This window comes from Plectropomus leopardus, chromosome 7 (assembly GCF_026936395.1).
Source record: "Plectropomus leopardus strain MGB_pleo_1.0 chromosome 7, ASM2693639v1, whole genome shotgun sequence".
NCBI classification, from domain to species: Eukaryota; Metazoa; Chordata; class Actinopteri; order Perciformes; family Serranidae; genus Plectropomus; species Plectropomus leopardus.
Window position 1 is genome coordinate 36,798,433 of NC_142182.1, and position 15,670 is coordinate 36,814,102.

Consider the following 15,670-nt stretch of genomic DNA (forward strand, 5'->3'; position numbering starts at 1 on the left):
CAGACAAGTACATTCAGAAGGCCAACCTTAGCTAGGTTATCTACTGCCCCTTTGCAGTGATTATAATCATTAATGATCAAAAATCAGTGTTCTGGATCAGAACCTGGATGATCTGATCAGTAAGGAAAAGGTCTAAGCTGGACTCTCTAATCCTGGACTTGGGTCCGGGGATAACACCTTTTGCTTGAGCCAGAGGTGGGCGCAACGTCTTGGTGTTGGTGGGTGACCAGACGTCCTCACTGTTCTTGGATCTCCACTCAGGAGCATCCACTGTATCACCCTGCCCATCCTCTGTGCTGTCATCAGAATCATCTGATGAATCAGGAATAAACTCGACTTCATTGTACCCATCATCTGACCTTGTGTCCTCAGTTGAGGAAGGTGGGTCGGTGCTGTCAGCGGGCAGGTGGATCAGCTCCAAAGAGAACATGCTCTCCCATCTTGTCAGGTCATTGTTTTGGTACACCACACTTTGTTTCGGTGTCCCCAAAGGTGGCATCTTTGATGCGCTGTAAGATGCCCGATGTTTTGCCGCTTGAAGGAGTGCAAGGTGTGTATGGGCCACTATGTAGGTGCATGTGGGTGTGCATATGATCAGGACAGATCACTGAGCGCCTTTAAACTTTGGTTTTATCCCTTTACTGAAGAGCAAATGGGAAAAACATGCTATGGGAACCACTGGTTCATGTTGTCACCCCCTACAGACATGTAGCCTATACACACACACACACACACACACACACACACACACACACAGAGGAAGAGCTCTGTGCATGCACGTGCATTTTCATGCATGTGTGTGTAAGTGGGTGGATGGGTGAAAGTGTGTGCGAGAGAAAGAGAAAGAGGGGAAGAGCCCATAGTTGAAAGCAGGGAATCATGTATTTGTTCTCCAAGACAAACATGGAGAAAATAATTAAATCAGCTGGAAAATACTAAAAAAAAATAAATTTTGAGGCCAGTACTTCAGTTAGAAAGCCTTAAAAATAGAATGCACGATTTTATGCTGTAATAGCTATGAGTTCAAAAACAGTTTTTATGGGTTAACATTTGGCCATTTTTCCCCATAGCGATTTCAGTGCCTGTATTTTGGTTACACATACACATACACACACACACACACACACACACAATAATTTCTCAATACACACACAACACACTCAGACGTGCCTACCACCACACCCACATCATTTTAGTCAGTTTCCTATTCAGCTGGCCTGCAGTGCTTCACGATATGTTGAAACAGTAAAAAAGGAAATTTACATCCAGTTGATCTACAGTATATACCAAACATGAAATAATGGTGGAAAATAACAAAAAATGGTAAAAACAAAAACTTTGAAGCCGGGAGCACAGAATGACATCCTAACAATATAGAATTTATGATTGGGCAGTGGGCAGGGGGGTGAAAAATTTTAATTTTAATAGGAGTCAATAGGTCCCAAAATTGGACTAAGGGGCTAAAAGTAAAAATGTTGATAAAAGGTAGAAGGTAGATTTATTTGTCATTTTTTAAACAATGTTTAAAAAACAAAATTACAATTATTCTTGATCCTGCTACATCTTTGGAGTTTAAGGTTGAATTGATTAGAATCAGCAGCTACTATGAAGATTCCATCTGGTTGTTTGTTGATGTTGCTGCTGATGCACCATTCAATTCCTGCAGGGCATTTTTTGAATTTGCATTAGAGTCTTGCCTCCAAATGGCTCCCGCAAGGTCAGTCCACCCAGTGCAACAGCTTGATCCGGGAAGTCAGGTGTTAACCAAGTCTCTGTGAAGATGTGCGCAGAGCAGTCCCAGATTTCTCGTTGCTGAGTGAGCCCAAATCACATCCACTTCACTCTCCTGCGATTTTACTATAATTATAAGCTTATTATAGAGGTTGAAATTGAAATCCTAAAATTAACCCCAAAATACAAAACCTGGTCAAGATTTATGCATTACCACAGCCACAATTGTTGAAAAAATTAAGATCTGACCCCTCACATCCAAAATGTGTGAAAGGAGTCCCGGAGGGTTAAATGATGTTAATCTGCACACAATAGCTGCAGCATATCTTTGTATGATTATTTTCCTCACATTCAGTGCGTTTCTGTCTCTGTCAGGCCTGTCAACAAGAGGTCTTTCCTGCAGCATGTAGAGGATCTGTGTGCCACTGACAATGCCAAGTTCCAAGAGGAGTTTGCTGTAAGTGTTTGTCTATAACCTGGACTTGTGTTTATCAAACCTGTGTAGTGAGAGTGTAGACATATATGAATTGAGACATAATAATAGAAAATTACCTAGATTTGCTGTTTGAAGCCAAGCTGTATCACAGAAAAAAGATAACAGAAAGAACTGAGTTCAGACTGTGAAGATGGGTGTGAAGTGATTACAGACAAAATCATTGTCAGCACTTACCATGTTTTCTGTTTGTTTGTTTGTTTGCAACTTTCACAAATGCCAAAAAGAGTGCATAACATCCTATCAAATAAGCATTTGGAAATAAAATCTTCAAGAGCTGCAAACACTTTGCTAAAATGACCCTCTTCTAAATAATACATATTGCATTTTATTATATTAGTATTTATTATTAGTATTATATTAGTATTATATTAGTATATCGCCTTTGTCTCTGTGCTGCAGCCATTGTAGACCTGACCAGGATTTATTCTAAATTTAGAGACTTCTGGTTCTCACTTAAAATTAACAGTATGTTTAAAGTCACAAAAAATGTAATAAATAACTTTGAGATAGCTGTAAAAGAGAAACTTGACTTTAATGTTTCACTTAAAGCAACAGTTCCCCCCAAACTCAAATATTTTTCCTTTTTGCTGCAGTGTATCACTCTAGATTGATTTGGTATGAGTTGCTGAGTGTGTGAGATATCTGCTGTAGAGATGTGTGCCTTCTCTTGAATATAATGTCACAAGATTGCACTTGGCTTGTGGTGCTCAAAGTGCCAAAAAATATATTTGAAAAAAGTCAACAGCAATGTCTTTTTTCAGAAATCATGACCTGGTTACTCGAGCAGTTTCATGTAGGAACGATTTTCTTTCACCACAGCTGCCAACTGTATCACTGAGCAGTAGAAAGCATGGATCTACTGCTAGCTCAGCTGGCATCATTGACCTAACTAACATTACAGCACAGCCGAGGAGGACGCCATTATCTTTTACTTTTCATGCTGTCTCAAGTACAAGCCTCTTGTCCATAAGTATGCATTCTTCTTCTGATACAGCTGGCGGGTATAACTTGAAACTGCTCACATTCCGCCTCGTAGATTACTGTGAATAACTGGGGCATGGTTTCTGGAAGTTGTTGGAATTTTCAGTTTTTTTTTTTTTTTTTTTTTTTTCTTTTGTCCTTTGAATAATATAATCTGAGGGACATCTAGTTCCATTATACTGAAGAGAAGGCAGACAGGTCAAGGAAAGCCTCCAAAAATAAAATCCATCCATTTGTGTGTTCCGTCTTTCTCTTTTGGAAGGCTGTACAGGCATCTGTTTGATGCACTGCAACCAAGAATGATATATTTTCATTGCCAGTTTTCAGCTACGTGGCAACATTCTCCTGTACCTGCCTTTTTTTTCCTTTTTTTTTTTTGACCTTGGCATGTTTCGACAGCTGTTTCATACAGGTTTGGTGTGTTGACTGACAGTTTCTTGAGAACAGCATCCCAGGTCCTCAAGAAACTGACAGACAACAGGGGGAGTAGTTGTCCCACCAAACCTGATAGGACGACCAAACCCATATAAAACAGCTCCAAGGACACATAACAACAACATCACAACAACATCACAACAACAGCACATGACGCATGCCAAGGTAAAAACAAACAAACAAAAAAAATCACTAGTATGTCAATGAGAGAAGAATAAGCCCAAAAAGTTTCAGTGGGGACTAAATTAACTTTTTCAACTGAAATTTTCCTTAAGCGGACCTTTAACCTTGTGTGTGTGCTAATGTGAATGCTGATGTTTTATCTCCATAGGAGCTTCCAAAACTGCTGCAAGACCTGGCCACCACTGACGCCGACCTGCCCTGGAACAAATCCAAAAACCGCTTTCCCAACATCAAACCTTGTAAGTAGTCACACTAAAAATGAGCTTTTCTGGAGCTTTTTACCAAAATGATGTGCGCCAATGAAAATATCACTACCGCTTGCACAGCTGCATTTCAAGTTTCCACCACACTCTTCTCACCGTCCAGACAATAACAATCGAGTGAAGCTTCTGTCAGAACCGGGTACCACGGGCTCTGACTACATCAACGCCAGCTTTGTCTCAGTGAGTACCAGCTATCAGCTGCTAACAGGCCAACGGCTAACCTGTAGGGTCACTTCCTCTCTAGTCAGAATCTGATTATCAAAGTAGTTACGCAGGCATGAGACACAATCTCTTGAAGCTTATTCATTTGTGAGTGAATCATTTTGATTTATGATATCAGTAGTTAGTTAGTCAGTCAGTAGTAGTGGAGTGATTTTTTTAAACTTGTAAATATAGAAATACAAATGTCTATCTCTCGCTGTCTATTCTCCAGGGCTACCTCTGTCCCAATGAGTTCATTGCCACCCAAGGTCCTCTGCCTGGCACGGTGGCTGACTTCTGGAGGATGATCTGGGAAACTGGAACACGCACCATTGCCATGCTCACGCAGTGTTATGAGAAAGGGAGAGTGCGTCATCACAGATTTACAACTGTTATGAAATTGCTCTCAGAGGACAGACAGGGCGCCGATTTGGGCTCCTTGACAACCCTGTCACCAGGAGCAGAAGATCTGATGTGTGTGTGTGTGTGTGTGTCTGTGTGTGTCTGTGTGCGTACATGTCTGCATGTGCGCGTGTGTGTGACATTTCAGATTCGGTGTCACAAGTACTGGCCAGAGGACAATAAACCGATGTCAGTGTTTAGTGACATTCTCATCTCAAAAGTGTCAGAGGAAGTCCTTCCTGATTGGACGGTCAGAACCCTTAAAGTAGAAAAGGTAACTAAGCTAACAATTCCTCACACACACACACGCACACGCACACACACACACACACACACACACACACACACAGTCTTGTCTCCATAACTTCAGCAGACATTACCTTAAAGGTGCCTTATGTAATTTCCAGCCAACCAGTCCAACCAAATGAGACAAAGCATTTCACCTTTTAAATGTTGGTCTACTACTGTGTCCATGATACAACCACAATTTACAGTCATCAGTCATAAATAAAGGTTTTCTGCAAATGCCTGCCATCTGATCTTCACATATGGCGTTTGTGTAGAGTTTGCTTTATAGCTAACATATACCATGTGTGTGCGTACTGTAAACTGTTAAACATCAGAAAGACAAGGCCAGTTTCCATTAACCCTCAAACTGTGCAAAATAAAATTTTGAATATAAAATACGCATCATGGGGAACACGTCAATTTAAAAAAAAACAACTTCCATTTATCACAAAAAACCCATGAGGTGGTATTTGAGGCGATTTGAAAAGCAAAACTGCAATGGAAACACTTTGGCTATGTGCTTGTCAGTAGGAACTTGCTCCCTGACATGATGCAGCAGGCGCTATAAGAGGTGCTATTGCATTGCATATATGCACCCAAAAGTTTTGAAGCCACAATTCCTCTGCGAAATCATGGACTATCACCTTCCTGAATTCCCTCATATGTGGCCGCTCCCACGTATATGGGGCTTGCCTTTTCATTATTGCTCTATAAATGGTAAATGGACTTTACTTGTATAGCGCTTTTTGAGTCTTATTGACCACTCAAAGGGCTTCCAAACTTCATTGTCATATTCACACAAACATTTCGAAAACATCACTTAAGCTTTGCACAAATCAGTAATAGAAACCCACCAACAGACAGAAACAACTTTGTTATACACATATTTGTAAGGTGAGCAAGTACACCATTAGCTGTATCTGCATCCGTATCTAACTAAATCCAACTAAAAGATCTTTATCCATAATCAGAATGGGCAGAGTTTAATTTGGAAGTAGATGTGGCTTACTCCAGATGTTTGGAGGTACAGGGCTCTGGTGGTTGGTATTTTAAGCCTGAAATTGAAATGGATGGATCAGAAGTTGCTGTATTTATGATAATTAGAACAATATCTACAGAACAAAATCAGTAGTGGGCTTCAGGTATTTTTTTAATAACAAGAGTAAGAGAAATCTATTTATGAGTACAGATATCAACACATTTTACTCGTATTCGTAAAAAGTACATTATCGAGTTTCATGTGAGTACTCAGCTACTCCCTGCTTTTTTGTCAGATTTCCATTAATCCATTACATTAATAAAGTAAACCAAGTGAAATGTTTGCCCTTTGTTCTGTGAGTAAATGAGCTACCAGGCAAACCACTTAAAGGAATTGTTCAACATTTTGGGAAGTTCACTTATACACTCTCTTATTGACAGTGAAACAAGAAGATTTATACTGCTCCCATGAATGTTCTGTAAATGATAAGTTGTTTACAGTCATAATGCCATGCTAAGCTAAGTTAAGAGTCTTCTAGCTCCTGCTTCATATTCGAGTGGTGCTGTCTGTCTCATCACAAGTGGATTTCTCCAAATGTCAAACTAAGAACTGTTGTTTCGTGAGTTAACTGTTTACTAAACACATTTTATCCACTGTTATGCCCCACCCTTATCCAATGAGGCAAACAACATTCCACCATTGACCAAAAAGACTCATATAGGACACCATTATAATATAATTAAATCCCATGGTATTTATTAACAAAAACATGCTAACAGGCAACATAAATCCCAAGCAGAGAGGCAGCAAGACTAGCAGTACTAACACCAGAAGCCTTTCTCCTCTGCTGCTGTTAAAGAAGCTTTTTAAGCACCAGACAGGTCAAGGAGGCCTAAAATGATCAGTATGTGCAGTGACATCTGGTCTCAAGGCAATCAACCAGTAAGGCTGGGCAAATGCAGACCAGATTTCACTGTGCATGTGCTGTACCCTGATTGTGTGATGTCATTTGAGGCCATGACTTCTTCTCTTTCCACCCTACTTGAGCTACCTTGCTAGGTGACACAACACACCTGGGCAGATCTACAGAGGGATAAGAACACATACATCCCTAACACACCATTTATATTTGTTTAACGTGTTGTGTTATTTCTTGTATAAATCCCTCCATGAAGCACGGGCACTATATTCTGGTTCGCCACTTCAACTACACATCGTGGCCAGAGCACGGAGTCCCAGAATCCTGCAGCACTCTCATTAAGTTTGTCATAGCTGTCCGAGCCCACAGACACGACAACACCACTATAGTGGTCCACTGCAGGTACTGTATCATGTTACTGCTGGTCTGCTGACATTGGATAGATTTCATAAGTTTCATTTACAAAGTCCATGACATGTTGTTCCTCAGTGCTGGTGTGGGCAGAACAGGTGTGTTCATCGCTCTCGACCATCTCATTCAGCACGTCAGAGATCATGACTTTGTGGATATTTACGGCCTGGTGGCTGAGCTCCGCAGCGAGAGGATGTGCATGGTGCAGAACTTGGTGAGTTCACATTAAGTGCAAGAGTGCATTTCATCCCTGTGGTTAAATTTCCCAACCCACAGAGAATAAACAAAAGACAAGGAAAGGGTATTATACAGTATGTTGTCTTAAGTTGTTCAAGTACACTTAAGAATCATCAAAGACTGACAAATGGCGCTGTAGTTGTCCTACTTTTTTAACTTCTTGTCCTGCTGTGATCCCATTCTCATGAGGAAACATTTGGTAAATTCTTGTTTTGACAAAGGGAACGATCTGGCAGTGGATTAAAGGCATATGCTGAGCAGGATTCCCCCTCTTGAAATAGCATGAACCTATCCTAAAATTACCCCAGTCATTACTTACGAAGCAGTGGTGTGTGTCTCAGTGTCTGCAGGGAGCCTCTGCCTAGTGCCTCTGCTTCTCCCCGGTATTATGGTTTTATTATTTCTGGATCCTCTGTACATTTCTTTGGCAGTGAAGTATGAGCCTGCAGTATCTGCAGCTACACGAGCTGCTTGATTCTTTGAGACAGCAGTGTGCAGTGTGCCAGATAGACAGCTATTAGCACGATAGTCCAGTAATATACAAAAGAAGAGCCCCAGCTTAAAGAGGCCATCATTCAATTCAGTTATTTTATAAACTCATGCATGTCAGTGCTCAGATATTGGAGAGCTCTGACACCTTTAAAAGAATACTTTTATCTATAAACCCCTACAGTATGTCGAAGTGAAAAAAGGCAAATGTTACAATTATACAATTATAAATGAGCATCAGATCTTGCAGAAGTGCTTCATAGTATCCCACTCTAGGCCTGCTTGTGATAGTTCTGCTCTTACAAGGTTTTTATGATAAATAATACATTTTTTGATAATACATTTAATTTATAAAGCACATATTACATTTTTTTTTTACATTACATAAGCATACACAAAATAAACAGTATGCAAATTGATAACAAACAAACACCTGAACAATCACACATTAAAAGCTTGTTTAAAAAGTTTAGTTTTTAGGGATTTTTTTTAGGGATTTAAATATGGATGTGTCAGTGCAGTCCTGAATATGTGTGGGGAGTGAGTTCCAGATTAAGGGGGCAGCTATGGAGAAGGCTCTGTCCCCCAAGGTTCAGTGCTTGGTTCTGCACGGTGGATAGAGGAGGTTTGAGTTGGAGGAACAAAGGTTGCAGGAAGGGGTGTGACAGTGAAGGAGGTCAGTGAGATAGGAGGGGGGCTGGTAGTTGAGGGCTTTGTGTGTGAGGAGGAGAATTTTGAATTGGATGTTGTGGGGTGATGTGGTAACGGGAGCGGTTGTGGATGAGGAGGCATGCAGCGGCATTTTGGATATATTGAAGTTTTTTGAGGACTTTGGAGGATGTACCATAGAGGATGCTATTGCAGTAGTCTCGTCAAGTCTCGTGGTGTTAAAGGCATGGTTGAGGGTTTCAGCAGCAGAGAAAGGGAGTAATGGTTGTATGTGGGCTATGTTTTTTAGGTGAAAGAAGGCGGTTCTGGTGAGCTAGGTGACATGTTGTTCAAAGGTGAGGTGACTGTCAAAAGTGATACCAAAATTGTGGATATGACGGGAAGGTGATAGGGCAGAGTTATCAAATTGGAGGGTGAAATTTTGCACAGAATTTGTGAGTGATTTGGGGCCGATGATTATTATTTCAGATTTATTGTAGTTCAGTGAGGGGAAATTGATGTTCATCAAGGTTTTTATTTCAGAGAGGCAGTTTGTGATGATGGTAGTGATGAAGTTGGTGGATGTAAAGTTGGATGTCATCAGCGTAGCAGTGGAACTGGAGACCATGATGACAGATAATGTTAAAAAGGGGGAGAAAGTATATATATGATTAACGGTAGGGGGCACAGCAACGAGCCTTGGGGGACACCTTGAGTCAGAAGAGCTTTGAAGAGGGTGCAGTTATTGATGTGGGTGAACTGTTGTCTGTCAGTGAGGAAGGATTTGAACCAGGAGAGAGCGGTGCTAGTGATGTTGAGTGAGTGTTCAAGGTGGGAGAGCAGAATGTTATGGTTTATTGTAACGAAGGCAGCAGTGAGGTCGAGCAAAATGACAGTCAGTACATTTACATGATGTTAGAAAAAGTTGATTTATAGTGTTAGTCCTACTATAACTTGACTTTTAAAATACATGTTAGTCTGACTGAAATTGCAATAAATTTAATTTCTGAAAATTGAACTAACACATCCGGATAGTTCGGTCCTAAGTCAAACTATTCTGTCATGTAAACACCTTAGTCTGACTTAAACTGAGATGATCTGTGTGTGCCCTTCATCGCTGTACCAGCCTCCCTCTGTGGCTAGAGATAGGGACTGTTCCTTAATCATGAGGGGGAAAGGGGTGCTGCAAAACAGGTCAGGCATTAAGCACCAAGGAGGGACTTTTTTATTTTGGCTGAGGTGAGGGACATGCAAGTGGAAAAGGTAGTTATTTATTTGTGTTTTTAATAAAAAAGTTACACCGGTGGCTCAGTGGATGGAGCAGGCCCCCCATGTATGAAGGCAGTGTTGTTGCCGCAGCAGCCGTGGGTTTGATTTTGGCTCATGGCCATTTGCAGCATGTCATCATTCCCTCTCTTTTCCCCTTTCACGCTATCACTCTGTCCTGTCTAATAAAGGCAAAAATGCCACAAAAATTCTTTAAAAAAAGTCATACCCCATCAGTATCAGTTTAAGTGCACACTATATTTAAATATTTTCTCCTCTTTACCTTCCACAACAGCCGTTCAGTGAAGTAAATGACTGTTTCTCTCAGTGGAATCTGGTGTTTTTGATAGAACAGCTTCAAATCCCCATCAGTTAGGGCTGTCTTACAGCAAAGTAAAGCAGCAAAAATATAATAACTTATCAATGAAGGGTTTGCTCAGTGCTGTTTAATTATATGTACCTGATGCGACAGTTTTCTACCCAAAAGTTATTGTAAATAAACAGTTGTGATTGTGAAACATTGTGAATTTGGTCTGTATCACAGACTGTATAAATAATATCGGTTTATTGCAACTAGCTGAAAGGGGGCATATCTCCTCCTGCTGTGGTGGAGTTGGACATTCTTCCATCAATAAATGGATTCTTTCCCAGTGCTTGTTACTGGGACAAGGACAATAGTCCAGTTAAATGGCCCAATCCAGCTTTAACTGTAGCTCCACTTAACTGTGCGTGGAAACGTACTGAGTGAATGATAATTATAACAGGTTTTTCAGCTGTGTTGTACAACACAAGCACATTATTCAGAGTGGAGGCTGGCTTGACTGCAATAAAAAGAACACTTACATTTTAGCTCATTTTCCAACAACACTGACAAATAGCACACTTCAGTAATCATAGACTGTATGAAACATCCAGTAACACGAGTCATCTGTGTGCATCACTATAAGTGACCTCTGGAAACATTTCAGTTGTGATGTATTGCAGCGAGGTTCTGCAACACGTTGTGTTGTGGCATGTGCAGCACATTCTCCTAATGCTGCACATGTCTTCAAATTGATGAAGATGTTTTCTTAATTTGCTTGTGTTTTGTCTATTTGCAGCATGGTTGCCCTGAATTAGGGATGTATTAAAATCTGTCCTGTTTCTTGTGGTTTATCTAAAAAGATATGTCTCAGCATCCCCATATCACAGAAAATAAACTGATATGAATCAATATTGCATAAAACCATGCAGTTAAGAGGCAGATTGTACAAACACATACTCATGCTTTAAACATTACAATATGTCATTGCACTGGTGGAACTATATATGGAAAATCCTCAAATGTGTACAATGATGTTCAAATATTGCACTATCCACAAATGCGTATTTTTTTGTGTGTAAAGCGGTCATATCCACAAAAATATAAAAACCATTTTCAAACACACATAACTTAGTCTGTACACATGTAATTTAATATCACATAAAAATAGGTTTTACAAATGTAAATAGTTTTACCACAACAAATACATTTAAAGTCATACTTAGATGTAAAAGCATATGGCCCATGAGCATTTGTTACCTTTTTTGTGATTTCTGTGCATTACAACAATTAACCCTGAGGGCCCACTTTAATATTTCATACACTCATTTTGCTCTGCGCACAAAATCAAGCTTTAAAAATATTATACATTAATATTATATTCTATTTTAATTTAGTTAATTTTTAACCAACATCAGTCCAAATCATAAATATCAAATATTCATTAATTTTCAGAATGTTAACCCTTTAAACAACAAGTTTTTGTCATGATGCCACTATTTTTTTAGATGAATTAAAAAAAGAAAAACAAAAATAGAATTATTTTCAATATTTTACATTTAGAGTAGATTTTTTTTATTTATTTATGTTTTGATGACCACAGTCTGGGATATGTCAGTGATTTGCAGCATAATTGATTGTGACAGTGCACCTAGTGAAAATTTTGTATATTTTGTCTAAATGCTAGATATGGCAAAAATGACATCATCGGATGTAAAATAGTAAAATTGACAAATTTCAAGGCAAATGCCCAAAATGACAGCCAGAAATAATACTATGCATGTTTTTATGCTTTGATGGCTGTGGGTTAAAAAAAAATAGTTGCTGATAGAAAGCAAAGCAAAACCTGTCGAGGTTGAAGGTTATTATTCAATGTCCATCACGGCCCCCATGAAAGAGTTGCTCTTTGCATCCATCTGAAGCATCTCTCATGCATCTCTCAAGCAACCATATCGCTCCACTCAGCCAGAGAAGCACACTAATGAGCATGCTCTGCGGGCCAAAAAAGCCTGAGGAAGCCTGAAAACACTACTCCACATATGCACTCAGTGAGCAGCTTCTGTTTTAAATAAAGGGGAAGCTATCATGAAACACTGTATCCAGTTCTCTTACTGTCAACATCCAACATCAGCTGCAGCATTAAAGGCTAGGTTCTGGTTTTTTTTAACCTGGACCCTATTCTTCCATATTTTTGTGTCTAAGTTATTAATGGGAACAACAATTTTTGAAATTGGTCTAGTGTTGAGTGAGAAAAGAGGCTGCAATGTAACTATTTGTGGCATGTTTGTACCATTAATAAACATGCACTTAAAGTGCTTGTTTTTACCGTGACATGTTCAGATAAATATTTAAGGTGTTTGACCTTTTATAGGAATGATCACTATAGAGAGAAACCTTTTTGTTAAAGAGTGAGTTCTTTTTATTTAACCAGAAAAAGTCTTGTCTATCCACCATTTCAACAATCACTAACTCTGGTTTGGTTGAAATAAACCCCATAATTACCCAATTAGATGTGTAAATATGCAGCCCCAATACAGGCTAAATTACTGGGTTTTTTTAAATGGAGTCGTGTGGGTTTAAAGATGTGCATTTAGGGCCTTTTTTGGGTTGAACATAAAGGATCTAATGCTTTAATAAAAAGGTCTTTCGCTGTAGGGTGGCTTTCCATAAATTATCTGACACTTAAAATAATAATCTGAGCCTGTCAGTAGACGGGTTTCCAATAACCCCCAAATAATAATGGTAATACATTAGTATCGCTAAAACCTCCCATTTATCCCAAAATGTTTTTAACGCTGGCATGAGGTGGTATTCCAGGCAATTCGAAAAAGCCATATTTCACAAAACTGCAATGGAAACCCTTTTTCGGCTTTTGTAGGTCACATGATGCTATGGCTATGTGCTTGTCGGTAGGAACTCATGATGCAGCAGGAGCTACAAGAGCTGTTATTGCATCATATAACTCTTTCATAAATTGAGCAGATTATCTTGAAGTTTTGAATGCACAATTCCTCTGTGAAATTGTGGACTATCACCTCCCAGAAATCCCTCAAATGTGGCCACTCACACATTTAAGGAGCTTGCCTTTCCATTATCATTCCATAACACGCCTACGTGGCCTTGGATTATAAATAATGACACATAGCATCACTCAATGGAACCGCAGTCATCTTGCAATTTTGTTTTAATCAACATTTTGAAAATTACCGCTGAGGTTTTTAAGAAATCTGTAATGGAAACCTGCCTGCTGGTGAAAAACAATTGTTATAAATTGACAATGTCTTCCCCAAATGCTTACATTTCAGGTTGCAAGCTGCAGTGCTCTTGCTCAGTACTATTTCAAAATTTGTTACTTGGACACAAAAACATGGGAAGATATGATACAGTTTAAACTTAGTCTTTAAAAGACAAAATCATTTCAAATATCACTATTTGGTCTAGGTTTAAGCCTTCAAATGTTTTTTTCTGTTGCTGTCTGTCTCCTGTTTAGTTAGAAGTTAGTTAGAAAAAAATCTGCAAATGATTTTACAGATTGGTTTGTGTCCTGAAAGAGAGAGACAAAAAAGGATTTGATCTTCATTCATGTGCTTTTACTATGTTTACTATTTATTCATTTATTTTTACTGTATCAGATATGAGACAGTAGAGTCTCAACAGGTCTCCAGCTGGACTTAAGTCAGGGATGTTGTGATTTAATGCTCAGCATCACACCCTGAATTACTTCTACACCAAATTAATATGGGAATGTGCTGTCCGTGTGTGTGTGTGTGTGTGTGTGTGTGTGTGTGTGTGTGTGTGTGTGTGTGTGTGTGTGTGTGTGTGTGTGTGTGTGTGTTTTTTGGTTTTTTTTGTTTGTTTTTTTTAAGGCCCAGTACATCTTCCTGCACCAAAGTACGCTGGAGCTTCTAAACAACAAAGGCAACAGCCAATCCATCTGGTTTGTCAGCTATTCTGCTCTGGAGAAGATGGACTCCCTGGACGCCATGGAAGGTAATCAACAACATATGAATACACACAAACACTAACACACTCAAATACACTCTCAAGCACAGTGCTTACTCCACACATTTGTACTGGTCTGCAGGTGATGTTGAGTTGGAATGGGAAGAAACCACGATGTAAAGACTAAGCGCGGACTCCGTTGCCTGGGGGAGTGACCCTTCATGTTTGGAGGTCATTGGGACACGACCGCCGTACAGACTCTGGACTGGACCACACAAGGTTAGAGGGAGGAGGAGAAACAGGAAGCAAACAGCGCAGGTTGAACTGAGCGATCTGTCAGTCGAATAAGACTTTGTTGCTTCACTTCAACCCACTTCTCAGCACAGTCCTCCCTTTAGTGAGCCTCTTGTCCACTTGCTTTCAAAGAGAGTGAGAGAAACAAAAGGGAAACAGGAGACAAAGAGTATTAGAAGTGACAGGGGAAAAAAAGCAAGGCAGTGAGCTGACTGTGAGAGTGCTATCGTGTCTGTAAGCCTTCAGGTACTTTGCACAAATTGATTTCACTGCGTATTTTAATTATGGTGATATCATCTATTTTTTGTAAGATATTTTATTCAGCCAAAATGTTTTTTTTTTTCAATCTCTTTTTAATTCTGACTATGTCAAAGTGTTGACCATTTCCGTTTTGTCTCATCCTTTCTCAAGAGTGATTTGCAAAAATAAAAGCAACTTGAATTTTTTCTGTCCTCGAAACATATTGCTTAAAGAATTATCCTCTAAATAAATTACGCCAGACACAAACAGATTTAAAATTGGTGCTTCATGACCAAACAAAACAGAGAAAAGGGGCTTTGGTGTTCTCTTTCCCTCAATAGGTAGAAAACCTACAACTAACAGAATGCACTGCACTGAACTAGATCAATAAACACTGACGCTGATGGGTGACTTAATGCAAACTTTGTTTGACACAATGGCGGCTGGCTGGTGTTACAGTTAAACGGTGAGCTAAAACGTGTTTCTAAAAACATTTGAGGAGAGAAATATGCAACTCGGTAACAGAACCTTGGTTTATGTTTGATCGGCGCTGCTCAGTTTTACCGGTTCACTGGCCTCCAGTTTCAGTGTGAAGGAAGCAGTATGATGTCCATGTCCAGTTTAAAAACTCTTTTTATTAAAATACATCTCTGACATTTTTTGGAAATATGCAGTGCAGTAGCAGAATCTTGATTTATATTTGATCAGCACTGCCCAGTTTTGCCATTTGATCTGAATTGTAGAGAAATGAGTGTTTTGATCTGCTTTTATACTCTTTGTCCGTGGTGGCGGGCAATAGGAAAATGCAGAGGTACAGCCTGTAGTTTGAGCAAAAGCCTGTGAGAGCCAGCAAAACCCCTCTGGATAACATATTTTGTGTCATCTGGTGGAGTTTTGCCAGGGGAAACAGGGAGAGCTAGGCATTGACTTTGAGCAAAGTTTACCACAGTTCATTTACTACCCA

The 15,670-nt window shown here is 39.6% G+C and overlaps 1 protein-coding gene across 7 annotated transcripts in view; it reads left to right on the top strand.

Annotated features, from left to right (window-relative positions):
• The window catches only part of ptprq (protein tyrosine phosphatase receptor type Q), a 72,593-nt gene extending 57,682 nt beyond the window's left edge, over positions 1–14,911 (top strand). For 6 of the 7 annotated variants that reach the window (XM_042495440.2, XM_088080615.1, XM_088080616.1 and 3 more), the window contains 9 exons: positions 2,107–2,188; positions 3,975–4,065; positions 4,193–4,269; positions 4,523–4,657; positions 4,841–4,966; positions 7,135–7,280; positions 7,368–7,503; positions 14,097–14,220; positions 14,315–14,911. In XM_042495440.2, coding sequence (XP_042351374.2) covers positions 2,107–2,188; positions 3,975–4,065; positions 4,193–4,269; positions 4,523–4,657; positions 4,841–4,966; positions 7,135–7,280; positions 7,368–7,503; positions 14,097–14,220; positions 14,315–14,352 — 955 coding nt within the window. In that variant the 3' untranslated portion in view covers positions 14,353–14,911. Of the gene's footprint in view, positions 1–2,106; positions 2,189–3,974; positions 4,066–4,152; positions 4,271–4,522; positions 4,658–4,840; positions 4,967–7,134; positions 7,281–7,367; positions 7,504–14,096; positions 14,221–14,314 lie in introns of those variants that run through there. The other variant, XM_088080620.1, reaches the window with a different exon arrangement.
• The last annotated feature ends 759 nt before the right edge of the window (positions 14,912–15,670 follow it).